This window comes from Dreissena polymorpha, chromosome 4 (assembly GCF_020536995.1).
Source record: "Dreissena polymorpha isolate Duluth1 chromosome 4, UMN_Dpol_1.0, whole genome shotgun sequence".
In the NCBI taxonomy this organism is placed as follows: Eukaryota; Metazoa; Mollusca; class Bivalvia; order Myida; family Dreissenidae; genus Dreissena; species Dreissena polymorpha.
This window is the reverse complement of record NC_068358.1, coordinates 71,293,225-71,314,122: the sequence shown is the minus strand read 5'-3', so window position 1 is coordinate 71,314,122 and position 20,898 is coordinate 71,293,225. Positions and strand designations below refer to the sequence as shown.

Sequence of the window (20,898 nt, the reverse complement as noted above, 5' to 3'; positions counted from 1 at the left end):
ATATAATGGCCATAGTTTCACTTTTGATGTTGTTTTTTGTAATTACAATTTGGGGCTTTGCAAAATTGTTGCTTGGCATAACCCCTTTATTTGGGCTTGAATTACAAATAATAATAGATGTTGTGAACTTAAGAGGGCCAAAGTCAAATTAGGGTGGGCTACATTACAGGACAGATTTCCTGACAGGTGTGTTGATTTGTCACTTCCATACATAGGGGGCTGGTGGTCTGAGTTAGTGGGGTTAGTTCTTCTAGCCCCTAATGCCTACAATGTTGGCCATTTTGTACACACTCCTTTTTATACAAGCAAATAAAAATGTCGAAAAGTATAATTAAATATATCAGAAGTGAAATTTCAAATTAAATTTGGGGGCATGTATTTTATGAATGGGTGTAAATAGTTTTTGACTTGTTTCCTTTTACAGCTTTAAGATCCTTTCATTGCTGTTTTATGACTGTGTTGGTCAAATAAAGTTAATGAAAATGTTTAGTGGACTAGTCGAACAGCTGAACTTTTGTTTGCCTGGGAAGAAACTTGTCTTTTGCAATCAGCATTTTTTTATTGTGGGAACTTGGCATAATTATTACAGTCAAATTGAATATATTACCCAAAATGAAAAATGTATTACTGGGTTATTCAAATTGTCCATGGTTTGATCATTCTTTCAAATATAAATAATTAAATCAAATCTCAGTGTACAATTATTAAACAAAAAGATACGCAATTTTGTTATTTTAATGTAAGGCCCCAAAAAAGTTTTATAGGGGACATATTGAAGAATCTCAGTCGCACAATTTGTTGGTCAGTCTGTCTGCATAAGTTCACATTTCACAACACATTAAATGTGTAGATGTTAAAAGTGAGATTGTATGATTTTGGCAAATATTTATGAATGTATATAAAATGTGTAAAAAAAACTTATAATACATATATTTCTATATAAATTAAAATAATAGTTAAGAAGAACATGTGTCGAAAAACGCGAAATAAGCCAGATATTTAATTCTGAAATCGAAAATGTCTGTACAGTGGAATTCACCAGCATGTATGTCATGCGTGTACCAAGGGAATCTTAATTTAGTTTTACGGATCATTTTAATTTCTTGCAACGATATCTATTCAAGCGACACACGAACACTAACTCCGATCCTAATAAAAAGATGAATGCTTTGGTTATTGTAGGAAAATATGTACGAAATATCTTTGTCACAATCGGCTCGGGGCGCTAATTTGTCTTTGTTGCATTTTATGAAATTTGTCTTCAATGTATCATTTTTCTTGCCTATTCTTGTTATTGTAACATATTTTTATCAATTTATCCTATTACCAGATGAAAATCGATAGTATAACAACGATCGTATAAACTTTACCTTTATACTATCGCTATTTTTAGACCATGGTTTTCCGATCTCTATCTTAAGAACACTATATGTTTCAATGTGACGTCATAGCAAATGATGACGTTGAAGTAAACAAACACTACGGAGTCAACTTGGAAAACCAGCGCTGTTTCTTTGAATTTTAAAGTATTTTTACTCTTTTTGAACGATATACGACCACAAAATAATAGGATAAATAGAATATTATGTGAGTTTTGGATAAAGATTAAGTTTATCATGCTCGGCCCAAACCATGTTAGCGCTCGGCAAGCCTCGCGCTACATCGGTTCTAAGCCTCGCATGATAAACTTGATCTTTATCCAAAACTCACATAATATTCTCTATATATTACAATTTAACACATATAAAAATCAAACAATATCACTTTAAGGATATAAAAATCAAACAATCTCACTTTAAGGTGCTCTCCAAGCTAAGTATTTGTGGGCTGTTTGCCCATTAACATGGTCATGGAAGAAGCATAAAATGTTCTAAGTTAGCGGAGCAAACTACTTCTTCATTTCTCAGGCTATTAAATTGAAACTTCAACTGCGTCATCACCATATAGGGCAACTTTGCAAGACACTTGTTTGTATACCCTGTTACCAACACATTTCTGAGTTATTTGCCCTTGAACATAGCTGTCAATGCAGCAAATGGGTATAAGTCAAGTTTGGTAGAGGGGTAAAAGTCAAGTTTGAAAAAGGGGTATATTAAAGTCAAGTTTGGTAAATGGGTATCAGTCAAGTTTGGTAGAGGGGTATATGTCAAGTTTGGTAAAAGGGTATTAGTCAAGTTTGGTAAAGGGGTGTAAGTCAAGTTTGGTAGAGGGTTATAAGTCAAGTTTGGTAGAGGGGTATATGTCAAGTTTGGTAAAAGGGTATTAGTCAAGTTTGGTAAAGGGGTATTAGTCAAGTTTGGTAGAGGGGTATAAGTCAAGTTTGGTAGAGGGGTATAAGTCAAGTTTGGTAAAGGGGTATAAGTTTGGTAAATGGGTATCTGAGTCAAGTTAGGTAGAGGGGTATATGTCAAGTTTGGTAAAAGGGTATTAGTCAAGTCTGGTAAAGGAGTATAAGTCAAGTTTGGTAAATGGATATAAGGTACCGGTAAGTCAAGTTTAGAAAAAGGGTATAAGTCAAGTTTGGTAGATGGGTAAGTCAAGTTTGGTAGAGGGGTATAAGTCAAGTTTGGTAAAAGGGTATAAGTCAAGTTTGGTAAAAGGGTATAAGTCAAGTTTGGTAAAGGAGTATGAGTCAAGTTTGGTAAATGGATATAAGGATAGTCAAGTTTGGTAAAAGGGTATAAGTCAAGTTTGGTAAATGGGTACAAGTCAAGTTTGGTAAAGGAGTTTAAGTCAAGTTCAAGGAAAATGGGTATAAGTCAAGTTTGGTAAAGAGGTATAAGTCAAGTTTGGTAAAGGGGTATAAGTCAAGTTTGGTAAATGGGTATCTGAGTCAAGTTAGGTAGAGGGGTATATGTCAAGTTTGGTAAAAGGGTATTAGTCAAGTCTGGTAAAGGAGTATAAGTCAAGTTTGGTAAATGGATATAAGGTACCGGTAAGTCAAGTTTAGTAAAAGGGTATAAGTCAAGTTTGGTAGATGGGTAAAAGTCAAGTTTGGTAGAGGGGTATAAGTCAAGTTTGGTAAAAGGGTATAAGTCAAGTTTGGTAAAAGGGTATAAGTCAAGTTTGGTAAAGGAGTATAAGTCAAGTTTGGTAAATGGATATAAGGATAGTCAAGTTTGGTAAAAGGGTATAAGTCAAGTTTGGTAAATGGGTACAAGTCAAGTTTGGTAAAGGAGTTTAAATCAAGTTCAAGGAAAATGGGTATAAGTCAAGTTTGGTAAAGGGGTATAAGTCAAGGTTATTAAAAAAAACATGCAAATTGTTAAATATAACTTTTCTTTTAAGTTGCCATATTATTGTGGATATTGTTAGCCATACATTCATTAACCTAGAGCATACATATTCATAGTGTTTCCTAGAGACCAACAGCACTAAGCACTGGTTCTTCCCAGGAAATGAACTAAAAAATGTTGATGTCAGCCTTTGACTGGTCATACAATATTATTGAGCTCAAATATATTTGGTTAAACTACCTGATGCAATATTTGTAATGTTTTCTCATAGATGTTCAATAAATATTTCTAAACTGACATTACAAAGCATTCACCTGTTTTTCATGGCCCAGGTTTCCCCCCTGAAATCCAGTCTATTTCAGAAACAACAAGCATATGTTATTGGTGGTAATTGGTGCCAAAAAGGGAAAATAATTCAGTGAACACTGCCAGAAGCTCTTCTGATCCACAATATGCTGCAATCAATGAGGACATGGTCAATGACCAGCTCAACTGATGATACAAGATTGTTCACTGACCATTGGGATTTTATTTCCATTTATAGCGCATTATTGCCATGTTAGTTTGTAACAAAAACAGGAGCTTTATTTATTTAAAATCACACATGCTGGGTGACATCCCTTGGTCCCATTAAAGTTGGTAATTGAAATTGGAAAAAAATCCCAGGTTAGTTCTTTGATCTTGGGGATAATGGATGATGCTTTTGCCAACCAGGGAGCTCTGTGCTATCAAAGGTACATGTACTTCAGCCAGGGTCTTGAAACAATTTCAGATATTTCAGTAAGCATAAATTGCTGGCACTGGGCAAATGATGAGTTACTATTTTAATGGGTAATATTCATTCCAATTAACACTAAATTTGTTGCATGTGATAAATGACTATCTACTGAAATGTATCTGGAAGCTTTAAACTTCATTATCTGGTACAGACTGACATGAAATGTTTCCAAATATAAAATAAACATTGCTTTTTTAGTTTGTTTTGTGTCGGTCATTTTAACTGGGGAACTCTTTGTGTTGTCATCAGACATCCAGCATTTAATATCTTTTAACATTGGTAAGAACACCAACAATTGAAAGTACCGGTAACCGTTCTCTTATGTGGTCTCTACTTTTTAAAGTTAATTTCACACATTTCTCACATTTCAGATATCTCTCTTTCATCTTGTTTGAAACAATTACAATGTAAATGCTTAATTGTGAATTTCTTTCATACTGAACATGTTTTACTTCAGTACTTTTCATATTTTGACATGAATCCCCCAAAAAAACACACCACCTCCCAAAGCTCACTATTACAGTTATAAAAACCACCAATGTCTGCGGCAGCTGATTCTAGTGAAGAAAGACAAAGAACAACACATTTATTTCATCAAAGAACAATGCAAGAGTCTTCAGTCTCCCCAAAAGTAGCATTTAAACATTGATTTTTGAAATTTAATCAGGTACAAAGGCATTGAAATACTCCTTGCCTGAAATTACGATTGTATGGGTTATTCATCAGTAAATAACTCAGCCCTCCACACTGATTGCATGTAATTACTGGTACTCAATGGTTTATTTTCCAAGACAATAACTCCAGAATGTCCTCATTAAACACTCTGTAGTCACAATTAAATTTCGCCCTTGATCTTTACAATCTGGTGTAGATTTCCCTAACCACCATCAGAAGTCATCTTCTCCATCGCTAGTGCTCACAAAGAAGGAATAAAAAGGGGCCATAATTTGGGGCCTAATTACTGTAAACACTGACAAACTATCTGGATATCCACAGCTTTGATGCCATGAGGAGACCATATGATAGATCAGTATGGCCTAATTGGATGCATTTTTAAGAAAACACCAGTTAATTTTATTTAGTGCCTTAAGTGAAATTATCTTCTTTGCTGATGCTAATTATGGGCAAGCATCTTTTGACGGATGGGCTTAAATGTCCCTAAAATCTATCTCATCTGTGACAGGCATACACCATGGGTAGAATTTGTCAAGATCGATTACTGAAAATGTGCAGATGACTGGAAGAATGTGTTTTTCAAAACAAAAGATGCACTGGCACATGTAAAATTAATGGCTTTTAGAGTTAATTGATTTTAATGCATGTTTTTGTTTATTTCTTCCAGACCCAGAAAAAAATGCTAGACATTCATATGATGAGTGCTTAAAGTCATGGTTTTGAAATGGTGCACCTCTTTAGGAAAACAATGGAATTTGTGGCAGATACTCATTTTTCTAGCAGACATTGCAAAATATCAGAAAATGATATGATAAGAAAATCAGCTCTTAAACAACGATTGTCACTAATCTTGCTAACACACAACAGTACATATGGGCATATGATCAGGGTTGACGCCTCTTTTTACTATTTGCCCCCCTGACCATAAAACCTTTAAAAAAAAATATGGTAAAAATTGATAATTGACATCTTTAATTACTAACAAAACTAAACAATGAATGCTGCTTTTAAAATAATGATCTAGTAATTATTTATCCTTTCCCACTCAGAAGCAATAAGTGAAAATGGCCATGTGCAAACAGCATAAATCCACAACAGCCTGCAAGTCACTAGCAGTCTGTTCAGGTTTTATGCTGTTTGCTGCTCATCAGTATCTAAGGGTTTGAAATGAAGCCTTTAAAAATTGAATCTAGTAAAAAAGATCTTTAATTAAATTTAAATACAGTGACTACAAATGGGTAAAAATACGTATCTAAGTGGTATAGGGTTAATCATGTGTGTCTTGTTCTGAGAAAACTGGGCATAATGCATGTGCATAAAGTGTCGTCCCAGATTAGCCTGTGCATTTGGCACAGGCTAATCAGCGACGTAACTTCCCACTTAAACTAGATTTTCCGTAAAAAGGGACTAAATCCTTAAAGGAAAAATACAAAGCAGAAAGTGTCGTCCCTGATTAGCCTGTGTGGACTGCACAGGCTCATCTGGGACGACACTTAATGCATATGCATTTTGCCCAATTTTCACAGAACAAGACACATATAGTTTTTATACACACAATAGCGGGTGATGCCTCTGGTGTAAATGAAGTTAACAAACTTGGTAACTAGAGTTAGTATAATCAAATAGACCTGTATATTCCATGTGTGCCAAACACTTAATACAAATTATTTTTTTCAAACAATCTAGTTTGCAAAGAAAAAAATTGTAATTTTCTTTTGTAAGAACTGCTGCCTTATAGCATTGAATTATTGAATTATTTTCTTTGAACGAAGGCTTTGCATTTTCTTTGCCAAGGCTGTCAATCCAGCTTTCATCATTTTGATGTATTAATGTTGTTTTTGTATGAATGTTCTTGTATTGTATTTAGAATAGCTTTCTTACCTTTAATAAAAGACAAGCGGGATGCGGGGGTTTATTAGAATTTATCTGCTGATAATGGAGTTTAATTGTTCCTATATATTTAGGGATGATATTTATCAACAAATGACCAGACTGTTATAATGAGCATATGATATTGGGTGATGGACTTACAAATCCAGGCATATGATATTGGTGATGGACTTACAAATCCAGGTTTATGAAATTGGGTGATGGACTTACAAATCCAGGCATATGATATTGGGTGATGGACTTACAAATCCAGGCATATGATATTGGGTGATGGACTTACAAATCCAGGCATATGATATTGGGTGATGGACTTACAAATCCAGGCAAATGATATTGGTGATGGACTTACAAATCCAGGCATATGATATTGGTGATGGACTTACAAATCCAGGCATATGATATTGGGTGATGGACTTACAAATCCAGGCTTATGATATTGGGTGATGGACTTACAAATCCAGGCATACTGGTCATGTACGTAATTCCGGCCACTTTTGGGACTATTTAAGAAAAATCTTTAATGTTAGGCAACTGGTTGAAACTAAACTTCACATATATAATCCTGGGTTCAAAACTCACCTAGCATGAAAATTTAAATAGAATTAGATCAGTGAATGTTACTTAATGAACAGAAAATGATGACATGTAAACTATCCATTTTCGAAGGTTAAATGTACCTAAAAAATCGGCCACTTTGATATGCAGATAAAATTACAAAGCATATCTTTTGACAAATGTCCTCATTTTCAGAGTATTAATCAATGTTTATACTATTTTTTTTTTATTTTAAATTAAAAATAAATGCGAAATTATTATACCAGTTACTCCCCCTACCTATTTTAATAAATATAAACAATGGAAAACTGCTATTTCATAAAAAAATATATGTTTTTAATGTGTTAAATAATTTTTTTCAAACATAGCTAAAAAAGTAAACACATTTTGTTTGAAAAGTTGACTTCAGTGTTGATAATTAGTAAACGCTTATATATAATATTAAAACATGTAATCTAGTAATATTCTTTTAAAGGGAGGTAATTCATATATTAAAAATTTATATTTAGGTTCTGATTTGTATGTTTTGAATATAAGTTTTTGTACAATTAATTGGTAAAACTTTAATTAAAGTTTATAAGATAAAATAAAAATAATTTTATCAAATATATTTGTTTCTTATATGATTATAATTGTTGCAACTAATGATGACATCACTTTCCCCATGAGCCAAATATTTCCTGCTATATTTGTGACATTTTAACACAATAGTTTACAGTGATATGGTTCTTACATTTGCAAAATATTGAGAGTGGGGATGGTTTTCATGTTGATTTTTTTAAATAAAAACAAAATATGTGCGTTAAGATCATGAAAATGATTATACACAGGTGGCCGATTTTTTACGTACAGGCCGGAATTACGTACATGACCAGTATGATATTGGGTGATGGACTTACAAATCCAGGCTTATGATATTGGGTGATGGACTTACAAATCCAGGCATATGATATTGGTGATGGACTTACAAATCCAGGCATATGATATTGGTGATGGACTTACAAATCCAGGCATATGATATTGGTGATGGACTTACAAATCCAGGCATATGAAATTGGGTGATGGACTTACAAATCCAGGCTTATGAAATTGGGTGATGGACTTACAAATCCAGGCTTATGAAATTGGGTGATGGACTTACAAATCCAGGCTTATGAAATTGGGTGATGGACTTACAAATCCAGGCTTATGAAATTGGGTGATGGACTTACAAATCCAGGCATATGATATTGGGTGATGGACTTACAAATCCAGGCATATGATATTGGGTGATGGACTTACAAATCCAGGCATATGATATTGGGTGATGGACTTACAAATCCAGGCTTATGAAATTGGGTGATGGACTTACAAATCCAGGCATATGATATTGGGTGAGGGACTTACAAATCCAGGCTTATGATATTGGGTGATGGACTTACAAATCCAGGCATATGATATTGGGTGATGGACTTACAAATCCAGGCTTATGAAATCCTGTGAGTATCATTAAGACTTTCACAGGCGCAGATGTAAACATTCAATAAAATGTGCTGGAACAAATTATTTCCTTTACATCTTCGTGGACATGCTGTTTTATTTATTTACTAAACTGTCTCACATGCGCTCAAATTCCATATCTTGGAAAGACTGACCATCTTTCTGTGCAAGCCCAGAAACTGTAAGAACAATCTGCCACTCTTCTTAGTTCAGTTTATTTTCCACACATGTTGGTGTCAAGTAGTTTGTACGGGATGGCAAGAATGTGCGATGGAATATGCAGAAACAATAATTATGAGAACTTATTAGATTTTATTATTGGGACAGATGCTTACCTCAGTTTGTTACTACAAAATTTAATGGGCATTAAATTAATTAACAAACAAGGTCTGTAAGTATGAACACATGGTTTACTAAATGACCCTAGCCCTTGGACTATAGGCACTGGACAATAACATGGCTAAGATTTATTTGCAGAGTTAATCCATTACCACTTTATCTACCGGGGTATACGTTTTTGGATACATGTGTAGTCCCTTAAAAAGTTGCATTTAATGAAATACCTTTCTTATTAAATTCAAAGGCTTCATTTTCAAGCTTTAATAGGTACTGATGAGCAGCAAACAGCATACAACCTGAACAGACTGCAAGTTACTCCGGCTTATTGCCGCGTGCATGAAGTGTCGTCCCATTTTAACCTGTGCAGACCGCAAAGGTTAATGATGAACAACACCCATAGCCTAGACTGGATTTTTATATAGAACAGACTTCGTTCGTAAGAAGAATTCCTAAAAGCGGAAACTATTGTCTCTGATTACCTTGTGCTGACTTCACAGGCTATTCTGGGATATTACATGTACTTTACAATCATAATAATCCCTGTTTTCCTTAAGCTAGGCTCTTTAATATATTTCAAATCCAATAAGGGCACTTGTTCTTACTGGCTTTAAAACAGATTTATGTTAAGTGTTCTCAGCCAGGTTTTTTCTCACTATTTTATACATGTCAAAATATAAATGTCAAACCTTGGCACATTAACAGTGAAAGAAATTCAGTGACCATTTGGACTGGACGCTGAGTGTGGGAAGTAATCCTATATTTCCAGAATGAGTTTCAGGGAAATTTCATTTTGATAACTTAATTCTGCAAAATGTATGTGTGTTTTTTTATTAATACGTAGTTAGATTTATTCTCTAGTTTAGATTTATTCTCCATCATTGGATTACTGAATTTAAAAAGCAAATAATTGTTTTTGTGAGAAAACAGTTCACTTAAGATAAGCTTATTACTAGTTGTTTTTATTTATTTTGTGCTGTATTTTTGGCCAAAAAATTACTGACAACAGGACATAAGAATATACCTTAAATTGGTACTTTTAAAAGCATAACAGAGAGGCAAGCCACAACATGACAATATGCTGGTCAAGGCAAAAAAGCTGCATTGCTATACACACAATTCAATCAGAAAGCCCAATAGGTGGTTGATTGGATCACCTACTGACCCTGCCAGGTGCTTATCAGGACTCCTATCATGCCACTATGATTGGGCCCCTTGATAACATGGCAGGGACACATTGGAAGTGGTTTTACCATGAGCCGGACAGCTCAATTTCACAGAATGCTGCAAAACTTGTCCGCAGTAATGATGGCTCTGGTTTCTTTAGAGTTTTCAAATTCCACATTTAATACCATAAAATGACAAGTTCTATAACAATTTCTGGTATGAAAAACAAGTGAGTAGATTTTAAAGGTTCAATATGTCTTGTGAATAAAACTTGTATGCTATAATAATATGGATACAAAATTTTCGAAATGCTGTCACAGTGTTATTAAAAACTTATTTTTTTAATTTATCATCATATTTTCAAAGAATGTCATTTGTTTCACGCAGTTTTCTGGAGACTTTAAGATTTAATTTCTTTCATAAGGTACAGCACTTTGCTTATTTGTGTAAATATAAGTCTTTCAACCCATGCAGAGATGTAATTGCTTCCAAGATTGCTCATCAAATCCCTGCAGTCATTTCAAGTCTTGTGATATTGATCAATTCAAAGTATTGTTTGCGTTATATACTGTTTTATTTTTTTTAATTTTTTTTACTGAAAATGATATGAGCCAAACTGTGGATAAATCATTTTCTATGCATGTGCGCAAACTGTCGTCCAAGAATAGCCTGCGCTGACAGCAAAGGCTTATCAGGAAGGATTCTGTCTGTTTTTATTGATTTTTTTGTTTAGAGGAAGTTTCATCAAAATGAATATCCAGTTTAGGCAAAAGTGTCCGCTCTGCGCAAGCTAATCAGGGACGACACTTTTTGCACATAGAAAATGCGCATGCTTTCACAATTATCAAACCATTAGGTCATAATATTTTGACAGTCATGTTGGTATCTATGTTCAAAGTGCTGAAAACAGAGCCATTACAGTCACATTACACCCAGTTGTACAGTAGGGTGTCATACTTTTCTTTAGACCCCAGCCCATGGTGCTTTTTTACTTCACAGTTGAAGTAACAAACTGATGATGGTTTTTAGTCACTGGATTGTAAGACCTGTCTATAATCATCAAGATATCAGACGATTTGATTTGACAAAATTTGATAGTTGACAGCAATTTCTGCCCTTCAATAACGCCAGTTATAATTGGCATGAATGTCAGATGGTGAAAAAAATTGAAGGGCCACAATATTTATGTGCTAATTCTGTGTGAAATGGCTACATGGTCCTTTAAAATCATTACATCCCAAGGAGTTCCTGTTATGCAAGAGGAGAAAAAACTGTGGATTCAGCCACTAGATGTCTGTGGGAACTATGACAGTTTTTAGGTCGTTTTCACTAATTAACTGTCTGTTAGATTTATACCTTTTGTGATGGGAACAGTTTTAAATCAGGACTGAAAGTGATTTGTAAAGAAGATGTTTATGTGTGGTCAAAATGTTTTTGTACCTAAAAAAGCAAGGTTGTAAATGTCTGTCATGGTCAAACATAATTGTTCAAGCATAGCAAATGAGATATTTGTTTGTTCGGTTGATGAGAGAGATTTTGTCAAGTTTTTGTCTTTTTCTTGATTGATTGGCTGCTTTTGTATTTCATGATTATATTTGAATGGTGTGAAACCTAAATATCAAGTAATAGGGTATTTGAAAATATATTATTGTCCCCTACCGGTGAAACCGGAGTGGACCTATGGTTTGCGCTCTGTCTGTCAGTCTGTCCGTCACACTTTTCTGGATCCTGCGATAACTTTGAAAGTTCTTCATATTTTTTCATGAAACTTGAAACATGGATAGATGGCAATATGGAGATTATGCACGTCATTTCATTTTGTTCCTATGTCAAGAATTCTGGTTGCTATGGCAACAACAACAAAAAAATTACTGACAATGGTGGAGTTTCATCGGTAGGGGACAATATTGCTTGGCAATCTTTTGTTATTTCAGCATTTATCACATTTAAAATGTTCTACAAATAATTAAAATTAGATGATGGATTATCATTCCTAAATTATTTGGTGGTGGTAATTTTGCCAAAGCAAAGCATTAATTGCGCATTCGAAATACTGTACTCTGTTCACAAGTAATTTAAGATACAATATTGATTTGATAATACTAGTACTTATAATATTTCAAACGCATGCAAAAGTCTTGCTATATAACATTGTAAATATGCAGTCATTGAAACAAAAATATGTTAATAATTTAAAATGCTTCAATATTAAATACATGCAAATTAGTATCAAATATGCAATCAATATGCCCATTTGAGTAAAAACATGCTAATTGTGAACATTTATTGAAAAAATGTCCAATATGCAGCATTTTTTCTAAACATTTTTTATTAAGGTACTCCATGTAAAAAATAGAAAACAAAAACATGCATGTAACTTGTTAAAACAAATTATAAGTGATAAGCATAAAGTCATACCATACAGCTGATTCAGAGAAATTAAGTCCAAGGTATTTCTTTATTTTAGCACATACATTATCATAAGTGTAATTTGTTCCTAATTCAAAATTAGTCCACATATGTTTTCATTAGCATGCAATGTAATGGAAAATATAACTACTCTTTTGAAACAAACAATACTAGCTTGTTTAATGTCTAGACATCAATGATCAGTATTGACCAATTGAGCACCCAAAGGTGGAAGATGTGTGCTATAAATTAGGAAAAACAGAAGGTAAAGACATGAATTTGCGTTTTAGGTTGGTCGAAAATACCCAGGGGCTACAGACAAACAACCAAACCATATGGAAAAAATGCCTATCACTAGATTGCTATCTTAAACAATGTTATAAATTTTGTTTTGACATACCAAAGTTTATCAAAGTCCTATCTACAGTATTTAAGATGTTATTTGCAAATTGATCATTGATCTATTAAGGTAATTACGGTCATAAAAAGCCTTAAAACACAGGCTGCTGTACATAAATGGAATGGCCATCTACATTTCGGGATCACTATTATTGGCAGAGGGATATTGTTTGAGCTGGTTAATAGCCATGTTCTTGTGTCCATTACATCCAAAGGTGTTGCTAAATGATATTAAAGTGCCCAGACTGGTAAATTACCATCATTAAGAGAGGAGGCTTGACTTATCAGACTTGAAAGGGCTTTTAAAGGGGATTTGGAGGATTGTTTTAAGATGATTTAGGGTTTAAGGGGACATCAGGTCCTTGTTTACTGTTACTTAGTTTAATGACTTATTGTTTGATGTTGGAATATGGGTACAAGTTGTCATGTTAAATTATTTAAGAACTGATATGCGTTGGGACTATTGTAGCTTAAATGTTAATCTTTCCTCTTTATTGTCCCCTACCGGTTTCACCGGAGGGGACTTATGGTTTGCGCTCTGTTTGTCCATCAGTCAGTCAGTCCTTCAGTCTGTGAGTCTGTCACACTTTTCTGGATCCTATGATAACTTTAAAAGTTCTTCATATTTTTTCATGAAACTTGAAACATGGATAGATGGCAATATGGACATTATGCACGTCATTTCATTTTGTTCCTACGTCAAAAATTCTGGTTGCTATGGCAACAAATATATTAAAAATCTGACAGTGGTGGAGCCGGTAGGGGACATATATTGCCTGGCAATAGTCTTGTTTGTTAATAATGTCTTGCCTACAACTTTGCACTAAAATATTGAAATACAGCAGTCAAGTTTTGGGGTGATTTTTTTGCCTTTTGTGTTTTTTTAGTACTCTCTTGATCATTAAAGCATTTCATATCAAACATAAGTTGAAGAAAATTCCATTCATTTTTACAATTATATTTGCATAGGTATAAACTTTAATTTTAATTTGATTCCATATGCTATTTTTTTCATTGTTTAAAATCTGACCATTTGCTTGACAAGTATTATTTTTGTATTAAGATAATATGGTTAGTTGTTTTCCTATGTTTTAATTGTTGGTCATTACAATTTTATTAAATAAAAATGCACTTTATAAAGATTATTTGCATTCAATAGGATGTTTTATTTAAGAAACTGACATTAATGTATGCACTTCTAAATAGTAATTGGCAGACCAATTTGTGAAATTCATCTACCAGTATATGGTCCTTTATTTTATGATTTGAATAAAAGAGAAATTAAATACATTTTATTTCATGTACATCAAACAAAGCATGTTTTAGATCAATAGGATATTTCAAATTTTTACAAGTCCCAGTTATAAAATGAGCATAAAGTTTTTTACATTTATAATTGATCAATTACTCGTTTGTCTTGCAAATTTTATTTATGTAGGAATTTTGAAATTGTAATGACACATTCATGTTTTTTCTACTTATGTTTTGCTATAAACACTATTTTTTTATTTGTCAACAAGCGTCATTTTTTAGCAGGACTATTATATATGAAATATATATAGTGGAGCTATCCTACTCACCCCAGCGTCGGCGTTGCCGTTCCCGTTGGCAATGTTCCTTGAAATATTGCTTTCATATTTTGCATTCTTGTTTACCATCATAACCCCAAACTATAAACAAGAGCAGACAACTGTATCAAGCATTTTGACAGAATTATAGACCCTTTTATACTTATAATATGCATATTATTGATAAATCTATGTTTAAGTTTGCGTACTACCCAAATATTTCCTGTGTCCCTTGACATATTGCTTTCATATTTTGCATAATTGTTTACCAACATGACCCAAACCTATAAACAAGAGCAGACAACTGTATCAAGCATTTTGACAGAATTATGGCCCATTTTATACTTAGAATATGCATTGATAAATTATGTTAAAGTTTGCGTACTACCCCAAATATTTCCTGTGTCCCTTGACATATTGCTTTCATATTTTGCATATTTGTTTACCAACATGACCCCAACTTATAAACAAGAGCAGACAACCGTATCAACCATTTTGACAGAATTATGGCCCATTTTATACTTAGAATATGCATATTATTGATAAATTTATGTTAAAGTTTGACAAAACAAAACTTACCTGACATACCACAATGCACTCCACCCAAACCATCCCCCATGCCCCCCCCCCCCCCCAGAAACCCCCCCCCCCCCCCCTAAAAAAAAATTTAAAAAACATTTTTTTCTTATTTTTGAAAGATCATCTATTAAATGATCACACACCCACATTATACCCCCCACCCCCCTCTCCATGATGGCTTACGTTATACTGTCAAGCAATCAAATAGCGCGCTGTCCTCTGACAGTTCTTGTTGTTTATTAAATTGGCTAATTACATTTGTTTTGTTTGGAACACAGATGACACTTTTCTGTTTTGATTAATTTAATGAATTCCTACTGATAAAATGGATGATAATATAATCAGTTAAAATCTTCTGGTATCTGTCAGACATATTTTGGAGTTTCATAAAATGATTTTGACATTAAGGGAAATAACTGTTCTTTATAAACAATTCAGTATGCAGATTTAACTCCCTTGATTGCTTTGATTTGTGTCAATTGAACAACAGTAATTTTGATTCAGTGAATGCATTTATATACTGCAAACTAAGACAATAATAAAAATCACAGTTACACAAAACAGAACATTATGGTATTTTTGCTTTAAAAAAAATTAGTCAATGTGCAAATATATTAAAAATAAAATTTGCATTTAGACCTAATATTATGGTTGTTGAGTATTAAAGGGATCTTTTCACGCTTTGGTAAATTGACAAAATTGAAAAAAGTTGTTTCAGATTCGCAAATTTTCGTTTTAGTTATGATATTTGTGAGGAAACAGTAATACTGAACATTTACCATGGTCTAATAGAGCCATTATATGCATCTTTTGACGATTTTAAAACCTAAAAATTATAAAGCGTTGCAACGCGAAACGATTGAATAATTTGGAGAGTTCTGTTTTTGTCGTTAAATTTTGTGAAACTACGAAGATTGCTTATATAAGGTATAAAATACGTACAGCGTGTGTACTCGGCGGAATAGCTCTGTAGGCTAAAGCGTTTTTACTTCAGGACTCTGGCAGGACTCCAGGGGTCACTGGTTCGAAACCTGGTCCGGGCAATGTTCTTTTCCTTTTTTTAAGTTTATTCTTGATTTTTTTCTGGAGCTTTTACGATCCAATGTTTACATTTATCGATATAAAGCATTTAATGAATAAGTTAAAAAATGCCAAAATCTGTGAAAAGGCCCCTTTAATACTGCAAGTTCACTTGCTGAAACATTCTAAAATTCTTATCCACCTAAGACACCGTTGGCAAGGCCATACGATAGATGGACGGGGTGTGTTTAAAGTCTTAATCTGTTAATTGGATTAGTTTTAGACCTCAAAACAAATGGGTGAGATACTGCGGGAAAATTTATATTAAGTATACAATTCATTCCTCTTGTTTCATGTACCCACAGTTATATTTCCTTGGTAAACAATTATGCCTTTAGAAAGCTCAGAATTGTGAGGTTGAAAAGTGAGATTGACATGGGCTGTATACAATGCAGAAAGTAACACAAACAACTGACTAAAGTAGCAAAGGTCAAGGTCACATGGCCCTGTATTTAGCCCTGTTTTCACAGAGTGCGGCTTGTATTTGTCTTCAGTTGGAGGAGGCGGAATGGGTGGGGTTGTCCATACGTGAGGCACTAGAGAAGGCGGAGCAGGAGGAGGAGTCACGACGTGATACTACGCCCCTCAAGTACCTGCTGGCCGACAAGTACAGACAGGAATACAAAGGTGGGTAAACTGGCATTACAGCTGAGCATTATTCCTTCTCCCTACCTCAGGTTCATGTTTGGTAGTTAGTCAGTCATTGGCATATAGAAGAGATCAGAGGTCTTGTGATTACTGCCTGAACTCAGAAGTTACACGCCTGAGTCCCTGCTCGACCTTAACCTACATAGTGGTTTGCATGAGTCATAAAACAGATGAGCAGTGTTTTAGGTGCTTCATCCTGGGCATTTGAAGACCAAGGGTCGTATCTGGAATGGGGTGTCTCCTGGTAATAATGAAGAGTCATTAAGGTTTTTCTTCACCAATCCAAATATATTATAAAATATCAACAGCTACTAGTATTAAAATTGTGCCTTCTATTACATCATAATTTCTGCAGTGATAAAATAAACAACATACATTCTTTTAAGTTGTGTTTTATGGGCATTTCTACATTGATATATCAAAGAAATAGTATAAAGAGTTATAATCTTACATTTTGACATGAGTAACCCACACTTGTTCTCTAAGTAGCTTTTGTACAGAGTACGTAGGAAAATGTACGAGCCCATCACATGTTTAAGTGTCCTGAGTTTCTTGTGGTCTCGTTACATCCCTGATATGGTGCCTTCTTTTCTATTCTCACACCTGTATTGATGATGATTATTCTGTTTTCTTGTTTTTTTATCCATCCACAAAAACATATATTTACACAATATATACTAAATCTAAATGAGGGTCATGTTTGTCAGAAAAACTAGGTCATGAGTTTAACTCTACGAAAAACCTGTCTACCACTCTAGAAGCCACATTTATGACTCAAGCTTGATGAAACATGGTCAGAATGTTTTTTATGACAATATCAATGCCAATTTTGAATTTGGGTCACCTGGGATCAAAAACTGAGATCACCAAGAAATGTCTTTGACAAATGGCTGTCCTTGAACTCAGTTGAGCGCTTATAGACCATCATGGCCTCCTTGTTTTATCTAATGTTTTTTTGGTCGCTGGTGTTGAATTTCAAAACCTAACAACAAAATTTTCCTTGTTTGTGTATACAGATACAGATTAAAAGCCACATAATTAAATATGGTACACAAGTTCGTAAGCAGTACTGTATTTCAAATTATTGTTTGAAAAGAAATTTTTCTCAGTATTGACATTTAGAAACAATTAAAACTATTAGTATAACTCTTAACACTTTGAAGTCTTGAAAGCAACCCTTGGTTTTCTTATGATTTTATTATTTGTTATTCTTTCAGAATTCAAACTTCAAGGTCCCAAGCCCATGGAAAAGAAACTCACACCAAGTATCAGGTTAGTCAACATTTAAAGGGCTGGCATGGTCATTACTAAAACTGTACTTCTTTAATAAGCAGTATTGAAAATAAGCCTTGCTGTAGGAAATGGGGTTTAATGCATACATGTTAAATGTTATTATTCTTGTTTTTTGGAACTTGGGGAATCATAAAAGATGGTACAGCATCTAGTATCTTGCCCTTGGTCTTTTCAAGTTCTTTTAATGCCACCGAAGGGTGGCATATAGTTTTTTAACTGTCTGTCAGTACGTCCGTCTGTCCGTCCGAAAACGTTAACATTGGTCATAACTTTTGCAATATTGAAGATAGCAACTTGATAGTTGGCATGCACGTGTAATAAATGGAGCTGCACATTTTGAGTGGTGAAAGGTCAAGGTCATCCTTCAAGGTAAAAAGTCAAATATATGGCTTCAAAGCGGCGCAGAAGGGGGCAATGTGTTTCTAACAAACATATCTCTTGTTTATCTTCATTGTTTGATTAAGATAAACTGACATGTTGCTGTTTACATATCTTACATACCCCATATTGTAAGGATTATAGGTACATATCTTACATACCCCATATTGTAAGGATTATAGGTACATATCTTACATACCCCATATTGTAAGGATTATAGGTATATATCTTACATACCCCATATTGTAAGGATTATAGGTATATATCTTACATACCCCATATTGTAAGGATTATAGGTATGTCAACATAGTATTGTTATTTAACCTTACGAATAAATCAACAATTAAGCCCAGTTTTCTCAGATCAAGGCTTATTTTAAAAAAGAGCTTTTATCAATTTCAGCCTTAAAGATTTTGGAAGGGCTGTCAAGGATTACATCAAGTAACCAATGGTGGAAGTCATCTTCAGTGCTGATGTACAGCTGCACTTTTTATAACATGGTTGTCTAATATCTTTAGAAACAGATGAGAAACTCTGTTTTTGCAATATGAGTGGTTCCTTTTTTATTGCTTATGTCCTAATGACTGAGAACAAAGTTTTTGTATTTTTAATGGATGTTCAAAACTAATAACATACTGTACACAAAAACTTATTTCAAAACTAAAACGTTTGAATCAATAAACGCATGTTCATTCGTATTGTTCTCTTGAATGCAAACTTTAGTTGATTAATCCACACGCCATACAGGTATATGGCATAGCATTTATCATATGTCAATAAAACAAAGAAACTAAAATACACGCATAGCCGGTTTCATATGCAAGGGAGAGCAATCTTGCTGCCACAAATGTCAATCATGTACAGTGACATCCCCTCTATATATCGGTTTTTGTACATCGATTCTTCTTAGGACCCTTTTTGAGTAAAAGTTTACGACTTACCATTTTGCAATTTTAACCGATATCATTTGCGCTTCATCAAGTCCATTATACCGTTGTCTCATCATATTGATAATAAACATATCAAAACTGGTGTGCGTTTGGGTTATCCTCCTAGAATTTGAAACTTGATGCAGATGTGCTGAGGAATGACCACCCTTCAAATAAGTGAGTAACACAGCATGACAGTAAAATACTTGTTTAACATGAATATTGTTAAGAAATAGGGACAGTTTTGCTACATTGATCATTGTCGGTTCGGGTAATACTTAAATGTACCCCGTGCACTCTTAATTATACTTAAATGTACACCGGGTACTCTTAAATGTACCCCAGGTATGGAAAATATACTTTAACGTACCCGGGAATTCTTGCGCTTAATTGGGCTCCATTGGTCATTGTCGGCTCGGGTACTACTTACATGTATCCCGGTTACCCCGAGTACTGAACATATATTAAAACGTACGCGGCCAACTTAGACTGCATTCTAGTTTTAATCCCGCCCAAAATCCGATGCCATAAAACGCAGCTAAGTAACACGAAAACAAAATCTCCTTGAACAAAACCTGCCTCAAAATGCTTTTGGGGGTATGAAGCTTCGGAAGTGTAGAGGCCATTTTACAAAATATTGACAGACATATGAACATAATTAATTTGAAAAAAATAAACCGACAACGACCAATTTAGCGTTAGAATTCCCGGGTACGTTTAAGTATATTTTCCGTTCCCGGGGTAGATGCATGAAGTACCCGAGCCGAAAATGACCATCGAGCCTAAATTGGTCGTTATATGCTTTTTTCAAATAAGCTATTTTCATATTTATGTCAATGCTCTGTTAAAAGGGGTCTATATCTCCGAAACTCCATCTCAAAAGCATGTTGAGGCAGGTTTTGTTCGAAGAGAATTTCGCTACGTATTCCGTAGCGCGTTTTCCAACATAGGATTTTGGGCGGAAATAAAACTCTGATACATACTAAATTGGCCGTGCACGTGTTCGAATATTTTCTGAACCCGGAAGTATACTTAAAAGACAATGATATATCGACCGACATTTTGTGGTTCAAATTGAGGTTTTGTGTTAATATGCGTGCGCCTATTCAAATAAGCAAACAATCAACAGAAGCCGTTCCGCGAGAGTAAGCATCATGCAAAGGCTGCAAACGCACTAGACGGATGGGAGAGGAGGACACAACGCGGAGTAATGTCATTAAATTGTCTGACATCTGAACTTAAACTTATATTACCTGTAATTAAAACATGACCTTCCTTGACGATGAATTCTCTGTTCTTTGAATAAGAACGTGTTGCTTTTTCCGATTTTGCAATGTTTATTTGAACATCCTTGCAGTAATTATAGATCTTGCCCGACTTGATTTATTGGCATTTTCCTGATAATTTCTTGTTTTCTGCCTACTCACAAGTACCTGTGCCTTCTTTCCACAAACCCGACATTTTCTTGCCTATACTTCTTTGCTCGAGTTCAAAAACTT

At 34.3% G+C, this 20,898-nt stretch overlaps 1 protein-coding gene across 2 annotated transcripts in view; it reads left to right on the top strand.

Annotated features, from left to right (window-relative positions):
- LOC127877003 (39S ribosomal protein L28, mitochondrial-like) overlaps positions 1-19,501 on the top strand; it is an 82,130-nt gene extending 62,629 nt beyond the window's left edge. For both annotated transcript variants that reach the window (XM_052422575.1, XM_052422574.1), the window contains 3 exons: positions 16,646-16,778; positions 18,017-18,071; positions 18,873-19,501. In XM_052422575.1, the coding sequence (XP_052278535.1) occupies positions 16,646-16,778; positions 18,017-18,071; positions 18,873-18,915 (231 nt within the window). In that variant the 3' untranslated portion in view covers positions 18,916-19,501. The remainder of the gene's footprint in view (positions 1-16,645; positions 16,779-18,016; positions 18,072-18,872) is intronic.
- Positions 19,502-20,898: the final 1,397 nt, after the last annotated feature.